The sequence below is a fragment of the Hipposideros armiger genome, unplaced genomic scaffold, assembly GCF_001890085.2.
Source record: "Hipposideros armiger isolate ML-2016 unplaced genomic scaffold, ASM189008v1 scaffold_147, whole genome shotgun sequence".
NCBI lineage: Eukaryota > Metazoa > Chordata > Mammalia > Chiroptera > Hipposideridae > Hipposideros > Hipposideros armiger.
This window is the reverse complement of record NW_017731497.1, coordinates 2,294,909-2,316,039: the sequence shown is the minus strand read 5'-3', so window position 1 is coordinate 2,316,039 and position 21,131 is coordinate 2,294,909. Positions and strand designations below refer to the sequence as shown.

The window sequence follows — 21,131 nt, the reverse complement described above, 5'->3', positions numbered from 1 at the left end:
TCACAAGAGCTCATCTGCTGCAGGGAGCTGAAAAGAGGGGCTGACACTGTGAGGAGAATCTGAAAAGAAGATGAAGTCTGAACAGCGATAGGTCAGGATTTAAAACCAAGGAGGAGGCAGAAAAAGGTTTCCAGGAATTTCTAAAGAATGGTTTCTTTCCTTTTTTTTTTCTGCCTCGGTCCATCTAAATATAGCCTGTTTTTTAACGCTCAGAAAATGGCCAAGTTTAACTGAAATAAGTTCATCATACAGGCAACCAACAATGATGTCACTGCTTTCAATTCTCTTGCCGTCTTTCCATTCCCTCCCCGCCCCAAACCTGCACACGCGCATTACAGACACATCAAGGTGTTTCTACCCAGGCCGGTGAGATGGATTAGTCTCGCCACGCAGACCTGAACAGCATTGCCAGCGGTGAGCGCAGGATTGAGAGTGGAAAGCGCAGGGCTGGGTTTGCTTACTGGCTAGGTCGCCTTGGGGAAGTTCCTTAGCCTCCTTGCGCCTCAGTGTTCTGTCGCAATGACAAAATGGGAATGAGAAGAACACGGTGGTTGTGTGGACTTAATGAGTAATATATGCAAAGCACTTGGAACAGGCTCTGCACAAGCTCAACATTTAAATGTGTAAGCTTTACGAGTTTCTAGTACTATGACCTACGATGGTAAGTAATTAAGGTGGGCTGCCACCAGGATCCTGGAAGTCCCTGGGCACTGGCTTTCATTTATTCATTTTCAACCTGTATTATTATCGTCTTGAAAAAGGCCAATTTTTTTTTTAAGACTGTTTAAACAGAGAAGAAATTGCTGACTGGGGCACCTGCCCCAGGCTCTCACCTACAAGCTGCCAACTGCTACTGGGCTGTATGTTCTCTCCTTTGCTTCTGCTGGTTCAGCCTGTTGACTAATGTCTCCATGTGATTAAACTGGCTTTGGGTAGTGAAAGAAAAATGAGGTATCTAGCGTCGGATGCTCTGGAGTAAATGGGGAAGTCTCATTACCCTACGATGTGCCCAGCAGATTGTCCTACATCAATGACGTGAAAATCTTTAAAGGGTTAACCCTCCAATGCCTCTTGCTCCTGCATATCGGGTTTACACAGAACTGGTAGCTGGCCTCCCACGACAATCGCCTTTGAGGTTTGGAGGAGGGGCGCTGGACTCTGCCTGTGGCCTGCTGTTTAGGCCGTGGCTGTTTTCCCATGTGGTCAGCTGCCTCCTACCTGTTTGGTCCTGCTTAGGGCAGACTGGGTGTGTGGTCTTATCACCTACCTACAAGGGCTACATTCCAGCTATTGCAATTCCCTCCTCACAAGGGCGCCCTACCCCCGCCTCCCCCAACCCGTCCATGGGTTTTCACCCAAAGATGAACCTGTTATACACATGGAATGATCTATTTTAAAAAGTTGATGCTCCATTTTAAACATTCAAACAGCTATAAGCAGAACAGGTATCAGAAGATAGATTTTTTTTTTTAAGTGAGTTCCATTCCCTCCTCCCTCTACCTTCTTTTGGTCCAGATCTACCAACAATGGCAGAACTATCTACCAGCACCCTCAAAAGCAATCCACATAAGCACATAGTTTAAGTAAACACAGGGTGTTTGCTACCCAAACATGATACCAAGAGATGCCCCTTACCCAACCCCTTCCAAACAGATTTCTGCCCCTAAGCTTCTCATGTACAGAATTTGGGAAGCCCCCCCACCCCACCCCACCCCTTACTATCTAGAAGGTCAGTAGAGACCAAGGCTGTTGGCTTTTCATGATAAATATCTCCATTAGTAAAAGGACTTCTCAGTGACGTAAATCATGAGACCAGATGAGAAGTTAAACTTCACTGGACATAAGTCTTAGGAGAGCAGAGCTTACACCCTCTACTTCTTCCCCTTTGCAGTGGGTGTCACAGGGCTTTCTAAGGCCTCGGTCCAGACACCTACCTTGATGGTCTTCACCAGGTTGGCGGTGCTGTTGGCGACCTCCTTGGCTGACTGGACAAAGTGCCTCTTGGCCACTGGGTTGGCTGTCTTGGACGAGGCGATGCGGCAGGCGTTACACAAGGCTGAGGTGTGCTTAGCGACAATTGTGGCGGCTGACAGAACCTACAAGGCATGGAGCTGGGTTGGGGGCACCCCATGCTTCGGTGCAGAGGGGTCTAGTTCAGAGGAGTCCACCCTGGTCCCGAGCCCTGAATTCCTCTTCAACTCCCATGTCCAGGGCCCATGTAATTACAGCATACATGTCTAGCTGTGTCACCCGCAATCGCTCTCCAAGAAAGGAGAGGACAAGCACGATTAAACAAGAGAAAACAGAGAAAAGGAAAGGAGGTGCTGGTGTGGTGGTGAGAGGGGACTGGGCTCCAGATAGTCTGAAGGGAGGGGCAGTCAGCTATCCTTTGGAACCCCTGCAAGGAAGCATTTGGTGCAGGGTCTGGGGCCAGCGCTACCCAACAGAAATGTAACGTGAACCACATGTGCAATTTTTTAGCACATTAAAATAAGTAGAGAAACAAGAGAAATGAATTTAAATAATATACTTTATTAAAGATATATCCAAAATATTTCGCCATGTAATCAACTGAATAATATTATTAATGAGATTTTACAATCTTTTCTTATCATACCAAGTCTTCAAAATCCAGAGTGTACTTTACACTGACAGCCTGCCACAATTTGGACTAGCTACATTTTAAGAGCTTAATAAATAGCCACATGTAGGCAGTGGCGACCACAGTGGAGAGTCTAGGTTTAGAGTGAAATAAACATCAGAGGGTGATAGCTCCTGCCTCATCCACAGGGGGCTGTGGGCACCTTATTAATGAGTCCAGCTCAGGAATCTTCCAGGCTCTACCCCACAAACCAAAATGCTCTCTTGAATCCACCAGATCTACTTTGCTAAGGCCAAAGGTGGCATCCCTTTGGCCTTAATGGGACAGGTAAGGAATCTCAGGTACACCAGCGCCTTACAAACCAGCTGGGAACTGCTTTAGCTCCAGGTCATCCCTCCATTACCTCCTTTACCAGGCTCCTTCTCCTGCCTCAAGAACACCGGTCCCAGGGTTCATGATGGACGTGCCACTCCTGGGCTGCCTCTGCTACCCTGTATAGGCCAGCTCTTGTTCCATTCAGCACATACTACCTTAGTAAGTGAACGGGACTCCATGACACTTGAGTATTAGAAGTGTCACGAATGTCACACGCTGTCTAGTCCTAAAAGGTCTACGGCTTCTTTATGCATCGTGGATTGCGACCTAGCTCGGAGACCTGGCTCAGCGCCATCATCTCTGTGAGGTGACCTCTGACAGCCCCTCAGAAAATCCATCACACCTTCCTCTGTGCATCCCTGGCATTGTCATCACAGCCCAATTACTGTTATCTTCCAAACTTTATCCAACAGACTAACAGCCAAGGGCCTGGGGACCAGGTCATACTCATGCTGACCCGTAGTGCTGAGCACAGAACAAGCCCTCCACATATGCCCTCTGAGCTGAATGGAATCGTGAGACTCCTGATGAATCTCATGGTGATTAGTTTACTCCTGCAGCCTTCCAGCATCCCATTTCAGAGCACCTACACATTTCCGCTTTCACCACATTCCGCAATATCCCCCCAAATCATTATCTACAGTGCTACATTTAGCTGGCTTGGCAAGCTCTGTAAGAACAGTATTCTTTACTAATTTCTCACCCTCTCCCACAACCCACCTACAGATCTCATAGCTTCACCCCGTGGTTACCTGTGATGGGCTGCTACCAGGGTCCACCAGGTTCTGGCATGCCATCTGGATGGCCTGGTTAGCCCTGGCAAACTGGATGGGGTCCACAAGGCCTTGGTGGCCTGCCTGGCTGTTTGGATCAGAGATTCCGACAAGGTATGCAGCCTGGAAAGGGAGGAGAAAAACCACAGCTCAGGCTCTGTGCTCCTAGGTGTGCCCGTGCAGGACAATGGTCCTGCAATGTACATGCAGCAGCCATGCTTGGGGGCTCCTTAGTGCAAGTCGGTCAGGTAATCTCGTCAATAAGGGTTTAGGGATGGACAGGTGAATGCCAGCTTGGGCCAGGGACACAGCTGGAGTTTGCTGTAGGCTGCTGGGAATAAAGTCTCTTTGTTCTTAAGAAAGCCTCAAGAAGCTTTTCTGTGGGGCAGGAACAAGGATGGGTGCAGCCATTATGACTATAAGGGTACGCAGCCTCAGCATGAAGCTGACTCTCTGGCTGGCAGGTGGGAGAGGCAGAAAAAAGTGGGTGCAGACTGACAGCATGGAGCTGCTGAGTCAGCCACCACTACAGCCTGCCCTACATGAGACGAACACATCCTTATTGTTTAGGCCAGTATTTCTAATAAAAAGATGAATGAGAAAGATGGCTCAGGGGGGATAAAAAGGCAGTATTATTAGTATTTGGTCTCTAAGAGGACAAGCGTCTACAAGAGGTCTTCTCTTTAAACCCCCTGGATGTGTTAGCCACATAACAGGGAGAAAATGAATCTGTGAGCAGGAATGTGAACCTTAATTCATTTCCCCTGAGATTTGAGGGGCAAGATAAGGAAGGGTAGATAATTTTATCCCCCAAACTAGGGATGTTTTTCTTTGGTTTAGTAAATTCTTCTAGGCTCAAAGTAATTTTCAAATGATAAATCCTTCAAGGTAAATGTTGACATTTTTGAAGCTTCAGTCCCATGAGTCCAATAATTATTGGAAATACACAGGACAGTGGAAGAAGAGCAAGGAACATGCTTGATCACGTCTCTGCATGATGGCATCTCATTTGCTCTCCCTCTGATGTGAAGAAGACCATGACTAAGACTTTTGCAATTCTAAAACCTCAGAGAGAATGTGAATTATGTAATGCCTATTTCNTCCCCCTCCCCCGCCTCCACCCCCAGACAACTCATCTGTAACAATGACCTTACAAAAGAAAAAGGCAAGCTGGCCTCTGAACCCTAGTGCTGGGTCTGCAGTGGTTAGTGTGTCTCACTGTCCCTTCCAGGCTGCTCTGCTCCTGGAGGGTAACTTAGCTGATGTTTTGTCTAAAGCCCAGCCAACACAGGAGGCACTGCCTTTTCCATGGTTTCTGCTGTAGAAGTTGAGTAAGAAGCTGGAGCTGGGGCTCCCCCATGCCTCCCACAGGGACCTGGTACTCTCATATCCACAATCTGGCACAGGACACAGGCTGCATTGCAGGACAAGGGGACCACCCCGCCCCTTACCTGAGCTGCTGCCTCTGTCAGCCCACAGAGAGCCTTGGATGCAATGCCCACACACTCTCCAAAGGCAGGAAGGTCTCCGGTCTTGGCATTCTGTGAAATCCCTGCCATCGACTCGCCCAGAACCTGTAAAACAAACAACCAGCAATATACTCTGACAAGCATTCCTTCAAACCATGGGGTAAAGGGGCTACACATTCAACATTAACATTCAAGGCCACTTAATTTATAGTATTTGCCATTATTTGCATTAAGAAGAGATTCAAGAGACTTATATTATTTTTGTTGCTTAAAGAGAAATGAATAATGAAAGTATAAACCTTTTCCCCAAAAGTTATCTGTATCTCAAGCAGATATAGTTAATATACTCAGATCAATAAAGTAAAATCAATACAGGGCATCCCATGGGTGAATGGTCTGAACTGAGAAATGTTAGTTCCCAGAATAAAGCTTCAGACACATCCATTGAGTTGTAGATGAAGTCATAACCAGAAAACAGAAGACACGCTCTTCCTGATATTATTCATTTACTTATTGACAGCAAAATTTAAAAGTTTTTAAAAAGTAAAATAAGTAGGTAGATAATCTGAACATTAATAAAGGTGTTTCCTAACTTTTGTAAGCATTTCCCCTTATTTGAATATCATTGGTATATCAGTATTCTTTCTTCTCAGGTCTTTAAACTAACAGCTACAAGGGATTTTAGTATTTAGAATCCAACCCAGAGAGGTCAAGCACCCTGCATAAGGTCACAGACAAAGTCATGGGCCGAGGCAGGACACCTGCCTCTTATCTGGTATTCTGTCTTCTATGGGCCTCATAAGGCCCTAAGAGGGCAGGTTCTACTTTGCAGGGTCACAGATGATGGAGCTGAAGGCTGTTCAACACAACCCTTTGGAGAGACTATGGGATTGCTAAGTCTAGAACCCAATATAGAGCTCTTTTCTGCCAGCAAGCCATTTTGGATGGGGGAGAAAAAGAAATTCCCTAAAATTGCTTTGCTATACAAAACAATCCAGTTTACCTAAGGAATTGCAAAGCAAAGAAGTTAGAGAGTATTTTTATGTGCAACGTTTTCCTTTCCCTAACCCTGCACCCCTCTTTGGCTCTAAGTATGTAAAACATATGCATCCTCCTCTTAGACAATCCATAATTCCATAAAGGATGCTGGATAGAGCAAACTCTAGTCTTTGCCCAAAGTGGGCCCTTCCTGACATCACCAATACAGATGTCTCCCCAAAGTGAATGTAAATTGATGGAAGTAAACATGCACTCGTGCTCCAAGTACAAAGCCAGACTGCAACTGTTCAATATCCATTATCTCACTTGCATTTCATTTGGACCCGATTTTGAGGCATTCTCAAAAACATCAATATTATCATTATCCTAGGTCAATATTTCTCAACCTTTTAAAAAATTATTATTGCTCCACTAATAAGTTATAGTATTTTCCCCCTAATTACCACAGACATCAAATTAAATACAGTAATACCTTGGTTTGCAAGCATAATTTTTTCCGGAAACAAACTACTTGTATTGCAAGACATTGCTCATTTACCACGTTAAAATGTATTAGAAATGTTTGCTCGTCTTGTGGAATACTTGCAAACCAAGTTACTCGCAATCCAAGGTTTTACTGTACTAAGAAATAAGATTTTGTTGAGTAAGGTTAAGACTGGGGTGGGGGGGTTGGGGAGCACAAACCTTTGTATTATGATTATCTTAGGTTTTCCTATCCCCCAAAGCGCTCCCTCCAATTTTTCACCCCTCCTTCGGAATGTATGCCATGGATGGATGGCAAAAGGACAAGAGGGTCTCATATAAGCAAGATCACCGAAGGGCTTTCCCCAGGAGTTCAATCCCAGGTGAAGAAAATACATGTTTCAATTCACAATGAGACCCATCTGTGATATGGTATAAGCCGTGGTTCTCAAAGTGTGGCTTCTGGACCACATGGGCAGGACCTGGGAACTTGTCAGAAATGCACAAGCTCAGTCGCACCTCAGATCTACTAAATCAGAAGCTCAGGGGTGGGGCCCACCAATCTGTGTTGAACAAGACCCCGAGGTGATTCTGGTGCATGGTCAAGTTTGAGAAGCACTGGAGCAAAGGGCTCCACAATGAGGCTTTAGGTTATGTGCAGCCTCAGGGAGTGGCGAGAGGCCAATGCATGCAAAGCACACCTAGATTTTTTCCCCACACGGAAGAGTGATGTTAAGAGCACAGACAGGCTTACCTTGGAGTTTTCCATCACACTCTCAATGCAGTCAAAGTAAGAGAGGTCACTAACAGGCTCATTAGGATTGTCCAACATCCCCTTAACAGTCTGCAGATGGACAACACAATTTTAAAAGCAAGCAGGTGTTACAGAATAAGAGGAATTCAACATAAAATGCCAACTATGAACTTCACCTCCATGTACAGGACTCGGGTCACGGTCACTCATTTACCTAGATTCTTGAGAGGAATTTAGATCAGAGTATCCATGAGCTCATATTTCCTGCTAAAAACACAACCCTGGAGGCTGGGGGGTTGGGGGCAGGTCTCAGGTTAGCTTTGACAGACAGGAGAATCTGGTTTTCAGGTTTGAAGAAGTATAGTAACTACAGAAAGGGGAGATTTTTCTCTTAAAATTTTTTGAAAGTTAATGCAAGACAACATATTCATGGTAAATTAGTACAGTGTCTCTGCTGCCAAGAAGTTTAAATTTTGAGGACACACTAACTCATTTCTTCATGATTATTAGAACCCTTGGTTTTCAATTCTTGAACCTTTTAATGGGTAGGCATGACAGACAGTAAGTCCCCAAAACTGCCCACTGGGATGGTTTAGTTTTCATTTAAACAGTATATAAAATGCTCACGCTTGCTTAGGTCCCCATCAAGGCGTTGGGGATGGGGCTTGCCTCTTCTTTGTCTCCACGCCACTGAAATCATCACTGGCTTTCTCATCTTGTAATAACCTTTTATGATCACTTAGGAGACAGGAAAGTCTGGGGATACAGCCATTCCACCTCCTCCCCATTGAGTGAGAATGTCCATTCGGATGGCAGCTTTTGGGGCACAGCCACCAGAAAGACAAGGTCATTTGAGTCACAAAGGGTTGGGGGGAAGTAATGGTGGAAACTGCTGAGTTACTCAAAGATCTGAGGGAAAGAGCATGAAGTAGGAGCTCATCTCAGTGAAGAACCTCCTCCCATTCCTTGCATAATCAAAATTGCTTCAGTAACAGCAATGCTGCAATAGTCATAATTTTGGCGACCAAGGATACCATTAAGGGACACAGTATTTGCACCTAGGCCAACAGAGCTCATTTATTTAGATCAACGGCCCACATATCATTTATATCTGAACAGACCAGAATAGGGCAGTAATTCACCCAAGGCCGGAAACACTCTCCACTGTTTTCTGAATGTTTCAGTCCCATGGAAACAAGCCTCTTCTCACTTCCAGCTGTGCACAATGGCCTATTGCCATCCTCAGACTGGGCCTCAATCAAACCCTTCAGAAGCTGCAACCAACCCCCACCCCTTCTGGCATGGTGGGTACTCCCACCATGACAGACCCATGCTAATCATCTAGAAAACTAAAGTCACACTGGGTACAACCAACTCATATCTACTGAGATACCCATTTGGCTGTTTTAGTATAACTACATTGGTTAGGACAATTGGTAGACACATTGATTTTATGTTTACCCACATACAGTCTATGGGCTTAAATGAATTTGAAATTACAAATAAATGGTAGGTGTGAATATAAATGGAAAAGTAACACACTGTGTGCTGGGCCACTGAGGGCCCCACAGGCACCTTGATTGTATAGTAATAAGCGCCATTCCTGGGTTTCCTCTTACATGGCCCCTACATGTTACAATATAAAATGTACAGGGAAATCATTTTTACTCCACAGCCCATCAATCCTAGCTTCTCCCAAATGCACCAGAATAATCTCTCCCAAACGTTTCAGGTAGAGATTGTTCATCTTAAGCCTCCACCCAAGTCCATACGCCTCTTCCTGTTTGAAATAAAGAATCCTTTAACAAAATAACTCTCATCCTAGTGGAAATGGGGAAAGCAAGGGTGATAATCCCACCAAATCTAATCTTTATTCAGTTCCTTCCCACTTGGGTTGGAACTTTGGCCCCAACAGTCTCCCAAGAAGATCAAGTGCAAGGAGAAAGGAGAAGGAATTGACCCTGAGGGAAAGGACAGACAGACAAACACTCTACAATCCTCACACCTGCCCAGGGACTCACCTCGAGCTCCCGCAAGGCGTTGTCACACTCTTTCTGGCCAGGAGCTTGCTGGGTGCACAAAGTGATGAGTTGATTGATGCTCTCTGTCACGGCTCTGTGACAGAAACAGAAAAAGTGAGGTGTTTTGTTTTTGTTTCTTTTTTCAGCTGGGGCTCAGCTAGAGCCCATGTGAGAATCGAATGGAGGACCCTGTTGCTCAGAGCTCCTGCTCTTGAGCAAGCTCTTAACCAACTGAGCCACTCATCCAGCCTGAGGTGTTTTGTTTTTAAAGATCAACAGCAATTTCCCCAACATGCCTTGTGGGTTCACTAGAAATATGTACAACTAATTCACTGCATAGCCTGAGGGCCCCAGGAGGGCTCTTCTCCAAGGCCCTAAAGAACCCAAACTAAACCATACCCAGGGAAGAGAAAGAGAATCCTTACCTGGCTTCTGATTACTGGTTTGATTTATCCTTAAAGGGTACTAAAAGTTCTCCTAAGTAAGTGTGACTATCTTTTAATATATTCATAAGAAAGAATTCACAACAATGTTGCAAAGAGCAGAGAGATCATATTAACACAGTTTTCAAGATCCTTCATTAGCAGCCCATCAAAAATAAAGTGATTGAAACAAGGCTATTTTGGATCACCTTTATATAGTTTGGAATATTTTGTATATTTTTAGATATAGTGATATATAGTAAACTATGCCTATGATTTTAAAATACCTACTTTCCATTAAATTCTACATGATTGACTGACTCCTAGAAGCAATCCCAAAATTCTTTAAAATCGTTATTTTCTAGAATAACAACAACAAAAATAAATAAGACAAAAAAAAAAGGAAAAGGAAAAAAGAAAAACCCCAAATAGTTATTTTCTTTGTTACTATTAATAGGAATTACTAATTAGAGACCCTGTGTTTCTATTCTTCTTAGGACTTAAAAGGCAGCCCAGATATTTTTTTCAAGGATTGGGAATCCAACTATTTTAGCACCATTTGTTTAAAAGGCTATCATTTCTCCATTGAATTGCTTTTGCAACTTAGTTGACAATCTACTGGCCATGCCTGTGTGGGTTTACTTCAGGACTCTATTCCACTGACCTGTGTGTCCAACCTTTCACCAACCCTTCTAACCACACCCCTTTGATTACTGGAGCTTTATCCTAAGTTTTACAATTGAATACCCTTGTGTTTTATAAATGAAAAAACAGAGAAGTAAGATAATTCCTAACAGGGATGCTATGAGTAATGAGCAGACACAAGACTTACACCCATGCCTATCTGCCTCAAACACTTTTCTGCAGGGTCATAACTGGTCCACATTTCCGGCAGGGCCCTGCATTCTATTTACAGTTACTAACAACTGCAGCTAGCGCGCAACTTAAAACGAAAACAAAATGGGCACATATGGCCGTTAATCGTTAACACTGCCTAATGTAAGAGACGCCTCATTTTATTAGTTTAAATGGCTTTGCAGCTTCCCACAGAATATCAAATTAGATGGGAAAATTATATTGCTAATGCACCAAGGCAATCGGCTTAATTATTTGATGAGGTCCTGCTTTGAATTTTAAGTTTAACAGGGGTGATGAGAAGAAGAAAAACATTCCTGAACTCAAGAAAGAATCCCCAAATAGTTTTTGCAACACTGACTTGAGTCATTCATTTATTAGGGGAAAAGTCAGTAATTGAGGTCCATTGGGAAGCCTGTGTCCTCCATGGTGCAAAGCAAAACAAAAACCACTGAGATGGCAGGACAATCCCTAGTTCCGACCACCTTGGAGGATGCATCCATGACGTGTCCCTCAGAGAGTCCAACACTGTGTTCTGTGTGGTCACCTTCAAAAAACTTGGGGTGAAAAAAAACCAACAAACCAACAGACGAGGAGTTGTAGTTAGATAATCCATGAAAGTGCCAACACAGCACTGCCTGTCTGAATGAGTCACTTGGCTAATAGTGATCCATGACTAAGGAGCATTATTGAAGTATCATTTATTCCCGTAATTCAGCTTTAGAGTCTGGATTACCTAGCCAAGTAATAAACTAAGTGACCCAGAGGCAAATGTTTATATAGATTTGACAATGAAAAATAATATTTTTATGTTTAAAACTATAGCAGTTATTTACAAGAGCAATGGTTTGGAGGCAATCCAAATAGGCAATGATAAAGGATTGACTAGATAAACGTATAGTCCACAACAGAATTCTGGGCACCCATTAAAAGTCATAACGTATAGCATATCCTTAACATCATAAAAGAATATTCATAATACACAATTAAGTAAAATAAAATTTACAAAACAGTATAAACAGTATGAGGCACAACTGTAAAAATAAATATATAAAAATGTTAACAGTGATTGCATATTTAAGAAAAAATTTTCATAAATCTACTAAAAATTATGAATTAATCAACTTACATTATGATTTTAAAAATGGCAAAAATTAGTAGTGTTCTCCCTCTGTTCTATATAAACACAAATAGGCCTGAACTATAGTTATTTTTTTCCCATGATTTTTAAAATGATCAAAGCTATATAAGTTTATTTTATAAACTTAAAAAAGTTAAGTGACCATACTTCATCATCTAGAGATAGCATTTTCTTAGATTTTATTCTTTAGTAAGCATATATAGCCAGTCTCAGGTTCTAAAAAGTTGGATCTACAACCTGAGAAGTTTAAAAAGACTTTCTAGCCTATCAATCATTTTGTATTTCGAGATACTGAATTGATTTAACTGAAGTTTGGGAGCTCTGGTGGGAAATTTTAACTAGCTATGGAACTGAGCCAGGGGTGAGAGAAGAAAATCAAACAATTTGTGCTTTGGATTATGTATTAAGCACAAATTATCCAATAAGGAGCTCGGAGGGAAAAAAGCGGCATCAGACAGTTCCCTTCCTCAAGGGAGGAAGTGCTTAGGGAGGGAGTAAATAGCAAAATGAAATTCATCTGTATTTCCTGGGTTCTGCTATGCACAGGCTTGGGGATTATAAGTAATACAAGGGATTATAAAATATAAGCTCTCTAGGACAGCAAGGTGCTTGCAGTCCAGTTGGAGAAGCAAGACAATGACCAGACAAGACACAAAGAAGGTGAGTCACACGAAGCTGTGATGGGGGTAAGAGACCAGAGAGGATGCGATGGATCCTGAACCTCTGAGAGGCCAGATGCATGTGGGACTTCTAGGAAGCATGGAACAGAGTTAATCAAGGCCTTGACTGTGGGCATGGTTTCTGCATGGAAAGGGGCACTCAATGTGGAATGGAGTCATGCCTGAGTGAGATCATGATTTGGATAAAGGGAAGAGAACATTCTCGAGGAGACCAATAGACAGAAGGCCCAGTTTACATTTTTCTATTTTATAGCTTAAAGTGCTGCTTGCTGGGTCATCCTTTTTCACAGTCTCTGGAGACAGGAGAAAGCCTGCTCAACAGGAACCTTAAACCAGATGGTGGACAGGGAAGAGAAGCCACCTGCAGGGTCCTAAGGAGTGCCCCCAGGGGACAACAAAGCAGCTTAAAGAAAACACAGCCTGGAAGCGACTGGTTAGCTCCGTTGGTTAGAGGATGGTGCTGATAACACCAAGGTTGCTGGTTCAATCCCCGCATGGGCCACTGTGAGCTGCACCCTCCTTAAAAGAGTCAACTATGCCATTGTAGCATGAAAGCAATGTGTAACCTATGACCATGGTTGTTCCCCAGTAAAGTTAAAAAAAAAGAAAAGAAAACACAGCCTGGGATGGGTCCGATGCTGACAGCTCTATGTGGGAAGTCTTTCTGACTCAGGAGTCCTGGCCAGGGTGACTGTAGTATGAACCTCTGCTCTGGGGAAGTGCTCCGAGGAAGGATACGCCCTCTTTCTCACAACTGCAAACTGGTTTTCCATTTCCTTGACTAAGTCCTGGGAGCCTCAGAGCAGCCCCTGGGCAGGGAAAATGCTGATGAATGGTTGACAAAGGGTCTCCAGCTCCACCCAACTCATCAGAAAAGAGCCAGAGCCCACCTGTTCCACAGGAAGACGATGAACAAGCCAGATACTCAATAGAAAATGACTTCCTTCCCACTAGGCATCAGATACCAAGGGACCGGGTTCCTCAAAGGTCCCTGGGCTCAGAGGCAGAATGAAGAGCAGAGGAGAAAGACATACTCTGTCAACTGCTTTTTCAGAAGCACACCTCTTCTCCCAAAGCGGGAAGGATCACAGAGCCCACCAAGAGCAAGGGGCTCAGGTCTGCTGACCTAGAAGCAGGGCAGGGCCAAGTTCATCCAGGCCTGGGTCCCCCACAGCGGCATCTCTGGGGCCTTTGGGGACATCCATATGAAGGCAGATCAGAGAGTGACTGAAGCGAGGTCAACGGTCATCAGGTCCCTGCTGCTCAACTCCAAGGGCACTCACATACAGGATGTTGTGAGGCCCAGATGTCTCATGCCCTCTGTGTGCCATCTGCCTGAACTCCACCAGGGCCATCTCTGTCTCATTCACAGTGTGTGCCCAGCACCCAGCATTGGTCCTATCCCATGTCTGGCATGTGATAAAAGTATGTGTAAGGAACACATGAAATAACAAGAGAATAAATGCACCCCAAGTGGGGAGAGCTTTACCTCTCAAGAGGAAGCCGCCTGACTCACCGGAACTACTGGGAGCTTTGTTGGGAAACCACCCCAGGGAACAGAGCTTGCTTGCCAACATGTGCCAAGAAGCCAGGAGGAGTGTGCCAGCATCTCTTGCAACAGTTCCATCCCGATAAAATCATTTCACGTGATGATTTTTAAGTGTTTACTTGGCTATGAGCCATCAGGCTAGGAACTTCTGTCAACTGCTGAAAGCCAGGACAGAGGCAAAGGAAGGTTTTTCACCCAAGTCTCTAGGTCCTTTCTTAAATGTCACCACCAGGGGGCCTTCAGATACCCTCAGAGCCATGACACCAGCAACATTTCTTCCAGGTCAGTGTTTCCTTCCTTAACTGGCTTTCCAAAGGCCAACGCATACTCTCCCCTTCTTCCCACAATTTGAGAGAGTGAACAACACATTCTAAGTTGGAAATCGTAATTCTGAAATGATGCAAAAAATTGAGATAATGAAAAACATCTGAGTTCAGATACCTGGAAACGCTGGTTGCCTTATCCCAAGGCTCTTTGTAGGAAAAAAGAGCAATCAAGGGAGGGTTTATATCAGAAACAGCTGCTCAACACCACACATGTCACCCCCTCCCCCAGTACACTCCCACACGGGGAGGGCACTTGCTTTAATGGAACAATCACAAAACGAAGAGTAAGATGGAAGTGGGGAAATGTGAGGATATTTTTTCAATCTCCTAGCGGCTCTGGTTAGTGTTTGAAGCTGAAGTATATACTTGGGAATCAATGAAGAAACCCAAGGGTTTTCAGAGGAATTGCCCTCATTTGTCTACTAATCCACAGCCCCCCAAGTAACACTACAAGCCACGAGGGGACCAGAGACAGGTTTTAATCATGAGTACCATGATATCTTATGTCTCGAGAACCGTGACGAGCTTTGGGGTGCTGTGGCACCCCCCCCCCATTTTGCAGATGAGAAAGTAGATGGTTTGAATGACTTGACCAGGGTCACCTAGTTAGTCAAGTATTAACCCCTGGACTAGAATAAAAACAGCCATTGAGCTCTCAGGAGAGACAGAAACAAAAAAAAACAAATGAGTCAACAAACAAAACCAAGTTAAAAAAAAATTGTAGATTTTAAGCTATGCTTCTTGTAAGTCACTAACCTGCACATTTGAAAAGTTTCCAATTATGCTTTGTATCCTAATTGCCCTGCATTTACTCTCTCTACTATCAGCTTTCCTATACATAAAGGGATGTCAGATAATAAGAAAATATGCCGATACCACCACAGAAATGTAGAATGCCCTATCCATTCGGGTCAGAAATACGAATGTGAGACTGTTAATATAAGATTTTCGTGGGCTGTCACTACAGCTTCTCCACATTACCAGCATTCAGTCACTTGTTATTGTGCTCAATTGCCACAGTGGCCCTGGAGCAGAAATCGTATTGTATTACCCACCTCCTTGGGTGAAAACAGCAGGAAAGAAGATCAATGACATCAGCCAAAACTCAAATTCACGTTTTAATATATTTCCAAGAACAATTTATGTCCACTGCTTCTCCATTTATCCTAAACCAGAACCATTCTGCATGTGACAAGTTGAACACATTTAATTGGCATCTAATTGAACATCTAATTAACATGGCTTCCAGGCAGATAGTAAGTGCTGAAGAAATGCTGAATGGCTAGCTGAGTATCACTTTCTGTTTGATACTCCTCAGGATTTTCTGATTTATTTTCCAATGAGCACATATTACTTTCATAATCTGAAAGATATAACACTACTTTAAAAACGACACTTAAGCCATAATATTTATAAATCACTGGGGAGGCCTTAGTCTAAGCAAGTCTAACTGAAAAGGCTGTAAGAGAAGACAGACATCTTTAGTGGGCAAAGCACATGAAAATGAACCATTTTAATAAAACACCAGCGTCTCCATCACTCTTGACTCCACCTCTGACAACGTAAGGACAGCACCAGTTCTTCGCTCAGCACAAGCAGCAGGACGTCGGGCGTAGCTTTCAAACACTGACACTGTTTATCAACCCATGAAAGCTCATTTTGTTTCACTCTTACCTGGCAGCTGCAGCTAGGAGGTTTTTCGCATTGGGGGCTCCTGGATCTACAGAGAGAGACTTGGCAGCTAACAACAGCTTGCTGGATGCCATCGAGATGTTCTTGAGGTTCCCTATCACCTGGATCTGGTCTTCTTTGGTCTGGAAGGTCAAAAGGAGCCCGAGTAATTAGGGAGGCTCCATTTCTCCTACGAAGCATTCAGAGAGCTAGGAGCAGCATCCTGCCACGGAAGCAAGTTACTTGTATAGACTGCATTAAGCCCAATTAGTCTAATTTGTTGGGACACTGACCAGTGTCTACCCTTCCCCAAACAGATACCCAGACCAAGAGTCATGGAACAGGACAGAAAGCCACCCCCAAGTGGGTCAGCCAAGAGCTGTGCTATCTCACAAGTGGAGGCACTAAAAGGAGGGGGAGGGAGGGAGACAGAGAAAGCACGCGCGTTCCTGCTCAACAATGCTGGAGTTGTCAAGGAGCTCGCACATCTCAGCCTGGCACAAACGACCAGCACTGTCTCCATATTCCGAGCTGACTGCATCCCAGAAGTTCCTGGCTCGGGCGAGGACACATTTCTCACCTGGCTTGCCATTGAGAAACAAGCCTTTGTAGATAACAGAGGAAGAAACAGCCCAGGTATCTCCTGGGGGAGTTCACAGGAGCTCAGGAAAAAACAGCTCTGCAAGCGGACACCAGACTGGTCATGCTCCCTTGTTCTAAACAAGGGGTTTATCTGTCCGTTTGAAGGAGGTAATTTTTAATCTTTTGACACTCAGTATTTGACACAGTCCCTTCAGATGGGCCTGCCGAGCCTAAAGCCATGATTTTTTTGGTTATATTCTACCGCATTTGAAGTAGAGGACGCAGAGCTGCCCTAATCTCGACTCATCATTTTCCCTCCTCTTCCCACCCTCCCTCCACAACAATGGAAGTGAAACAATGGATTCTGCTAGAGGATCATGGGAAAAGTTATCGTTCATCTCCAAGAAGTGCTCCACACACATGTTGATAGCATCGTTGGGAACACCGTTCCTGTGAGGTCATGGGGCTTCCTAAGCAGCAGAGAGAATGTAACAGGGCAGCCTGAGGACAGGTCTCCTGCTCCTATTTGTCCAATCGGCCTCAAGGCTGGACAGTCCATCAGAATAGAGAGGTGATGGTCACTCCAGACAGCCACCTCCACACCCACCTGCGCTTGGCCTGCCATCTCAATGCCAGCATCAAGGAATTCATCGAAATCATCGCTGAACTTTCCAGAGGCTGCGGCCAGCTCTCCGCTCTGGCCGCGGGTGGCATGGACCACTTCCCCAGCAGACTGGTTCAGGTCAGCTGCTGCTTGGTTCAGTTCACTTTGGGCTTCCTGGAACGGCTTTGTGCTTGGAGGTAGCTACGGGGAACAGAAGGCACACCCCATGGGAAGTTTCACTTTGCATGAGAGGGATAGAGCAAGGTATTGTGGAGAGAAGACAGACTCTCCAGGGATGCATTTCTGAGTCAAGACTAAAAGGCTCTGTGTGGTTTGAGCTCATGTTAAGTCTGACCTTGAACATAATATAGACATTCATTCATTCACTTCATGCACTTACATTTATCAAAAACCTATTCAGTGCTAGATACAGCGGATCTAAAAATAGTAAGGATGGCTATCCTCAGAGGCCATGGTCTCATAAGTGGCAGAGCCAGAATTCACACCTGGGCAATCTGACTCCAGGATCTAAGCTGACTCTGAACCACAACTCTATGTTGTCTCTTTTTAAAGGGAAACTCTCAAAATTTTAGTTAAAAGGCAGATGCTATTAAACTTCAAATTCTATTCTTCCAAACTAATAGCCATCAATTTTTGCTTATTAGTGGTCTTTGCTAATAATATAGTTTTTCTATGGGATATATGTGTCATTAGCAGAACTATAACTGCTTATGAAAAGTTCCAGAGTTAAACTAGACTATATTAGTCACACCACATACATTGTTTACATACCTGGTATGTGCCAGGCAACAGACAGGAAAAAAAACAAGATAAAAAGCCACAAGTCCCCTGAAGAGGGCTCACAAAACAGGGAAGAGAAAAGGTCCCAGGTGAAAGCCCTCAGACTATGCCCTCTCTCAGTGAGTCTTGGACACAGGTGGCCCTCCATCACCTGATCATCTCTGTCTGAGATGCCCTGATAAGTCACTGCCCCCTTTCCTATCTCACTGGGATGACCCAAGAGCATACAGTAACACGAGATCAAAGAAAACGTAAACTTTATAAAGCTCCACATGGGAGCTTCACTGATCAGAAAGCCAAATAAGGAAAAGGCAGATTGGCAGGAAAAACAGGACTTTTAAAGGAAAGGCTAGCTGCTCAGAGATCCCACTGAGGGGAGAGGATGCCATTCACACCTGAGACGAGCCCAGTTCCCCAAGGCCCCTTCCCAATTCCAAACCTCTCACCGAGTCCACAAGCAGCTTCTTGCTGGACTCCCCAATGCTCTTCAAGGCCACGTCCACGTCCTTCTGCCCGGGGAGGCAGTTCACGCAGTTATTCAAGGAGTGTGAGACGGCTTTGGCCACCTGAATACCCGGAGGCAGAAAAGATCCGTTAGTCCATAAGCAAGCAGCTTTCCGTGCAAACAGCTTGCATGTGTGCTGGGAGTGAGTAGTGACAGTGTGCAGAGAAAGACTGGGACAATTTCCACCAGCATCCACCAGACACTGTTTACTGTTAAATCGCCTCCTCTGGACTTCTCACCAGGGTTAACATCCTGTCTTGGCAAAGGGTCTGACACAGTGATACAGTACAACCTACCAGCTCCCCAAAGCCAGGCTACATCATGACGCTATGATTCAAACACAGGCCTCGCCAATATTATGTCAGGTTCTAAACCAAAGACATCTAATACCAAGAGAAAGAGAAATAGTTCCCTTCTTAAGAGCCCTGCAGAGGTCACCGAGGTGGACACAGGCCTGGAGCTTTTTGGATCACAGTTAGCTGGGCCTGTGGCTGATTTCTGCTCAGCGACTGTCTGGGCCAGCATCCTCACACCTCACTGCCCATGCATGGGTAGGCAGGACACTATGGGCACTTCCAGAACAACCTGGAGATTCCCACAGATGCCTTTTAAGCATGTGTGAGGACGCCTTTTAAGCAAATGCCCTGTTTGCACTCTTTGGTATTTTCAGTTAAAGGGTTAGGTCTTAGGAAGTGGGCTATCATTCTTTTGAATCTAAACCATCTCCTTCCCAGCTTCCTGTCTAGAACTTTGCCTAGATGGTCTCTAGCCAACTAGTTTCATTAGGTTGTTGAAGACTCATCCTAAGAGGGAGAGTTTAAAATCTGAGCAGCTAGGCCAAGTATATCTAGCTTACCTCCAAAGCTAGGGAGAGGAATATGCTTAAGCATACACAGGCTCCAAACAAACAGGTTGTGTCCTGGCTTCTAAAGTTCCAAGGACAGATTTCAACAAAGCCTCCCATACTGTCTGTTGACTAAAGTAAGCAGATCTCACATTACGGGGCTACTAGGCAAGACTTACAAAAGTAGGTATTGTGTATGGCTAGCATTATTAGGGCATTTTAGAAGGTTCTGAAAACACCCATTGAGTAGAAGTGTTCACACCAGGAGAAAGCCTGCCAACATGTGCACTTGATAACCATGACTGCAAATTCTGGGCCTCACCTGGGCTAGTCTCTGCTGACTCTCCGCATCTCCAGGTGCTATCAGGGCCTGCTTGGCTTCTTGGATGAGCATGGCTGAGCCCTCCATCACGTCTCGGGCAGAATCTAACATGGCATGTGCAGCCGTGGGGTCACTAGTAGATGCAGCCACACCGCGGGCAGCCTGGGCCAGCGTCTTCAGAGCTTGGGCCGTCTCTCTAGCAGCCACCCCTGGGGACAAAAGCCACCAGACTATTAGATTCCATCTCAAGTCATATTTGGGAGTAAGCCTGTAGACCAGAACCTCCTAGAAAGAAGAGAACCCTCTGACAGTGGCTGGCACAGGTGAGCTCCAAATGACTTAATATAAAATTTGAAATGCTGTGCTTCTCAAAGAAGTCTCCCATATCACTGGCTCTGGGACAATGTAAGAGAGAGATGTTATAGTGCCCCACTTGTCTCTAGACCTAAAAGACCAAATACCTGGGATCAAGTACACAGATGAATCATTCAAACTCACTTTTCTTCCCAATCGTTTTTTATCTGGCACAAACTTACATATGATAAATGAACAAGTCTAAGTGTGCAGCTCAGTGAATTTTTGCCTAGGTATACATTCACATGTCTGCCATCCAGATGGAGATGTAGAACATTTCCATCATCTGTGGCCTTTCCCAGTCAATATCCTCTCACACAATTAGGCAGAACTATTCTAGCTTCTGTTACCTTTGACTATTTTATTTTTCCTTAAACTCCATGTTGATGGAACCACACAGTATGGATTCTTTTGTGTCTGGTTTCTTTCTCTGACTGCAATGCTGTGAGATTCACCCATATTGTTACCCATAGCTGTGTAGTATCCCATTATATAAATACATCAACAGTTGTGTATCCATTCTTCTGTTGATGGACATTTGAATTGTTTCCTGTTTGGGCTATTGTGAATAAAGCTATCAAGAAAGTTCTTGTGCATGCCTTTAGGTCAACATGTGGAATCATTTTTTTTTAATATAAACATAGAATTCAATTGCTGGGTCATACAGTAAGTGCATATTTAGCTTTAGAGGGTGCTAAAAAGCTTTTTGCGAATGCTTTTACCCCTATGCACTCCACCAGCAATGTATGAGAGTTCCAGTTGCTCTACATCCTAGCCAAACCTTGCTACTGTCAGATTTTGTATTCTACCCATTCTGGTGGGCATGCAGGTGCATCTCACTGAGGTTTAAGTGTTATATCCCTAATGAGGAATGACGTTGAGCATTTTTTCATACACTTAATGGCCATTGGGATGTCCTCTTTTGCAAAGTGCCTGTTCATATTTAAAGTCATTTCTAAAGATGATGGGATTTGTTGATAAAGTATAAATATAAACTGGTCCTTAAAAACTATAGTGCTA

At 44.4% G+C, this 21,131-nt stretch overlaps 1 protein-coding gene across 1 annotated transcript in view; it reads right to left on the bottom strand.

The window, feature by feature from the left end:
* The window catches only part of TLN2 (talin 2), a 282,919-nt gene that overhangs the window by 85,779 nt on the left and 176,009 nt on the right, over positions 1 to 21,131 (bottom strand). The window contains exons 27-35 of the mRNA XM_019650777.1: positions 19,758 to 19,966; positions 18,533 to 18,652; positions 17,289 to 17,486; positions 16,103 to 16,242; positions 9,456 to 9,549; positions 7,435 to 7,524; positions 5,202 to 5,324; positions 3,730 to 3,873; positions 1,935 to 2,096 (exon numbers count right to left, since the gene is read on the bottom strand). Coding sequence (XP_019506322.1) covers positions 1,935 to 2,096; positions 3,730 to 3,873; positions 5,202 to 5,324; positions 7,435 to 7,524; positions 9,456 to 9,549; positions 16,103 to 16,242; positions 17,289 to 17,486; positions 18,533 to 18,652; positions 19,758 to 19,966 — 1,280 coding nt within the window. The remainder of the gene's footprint in view (positions 1 to 1,934; positions 2,097 to 3,729; positions 3,874 to 5,201; positions 5,325 to 7,434; positions 7,525 to 9,455; positions 9,550 to 16,102; positions 16,243 to 17,288; positions 17,487 to 18,532; positions 18,653 to 19,757; positions 19,967 to 21,131) is intronic.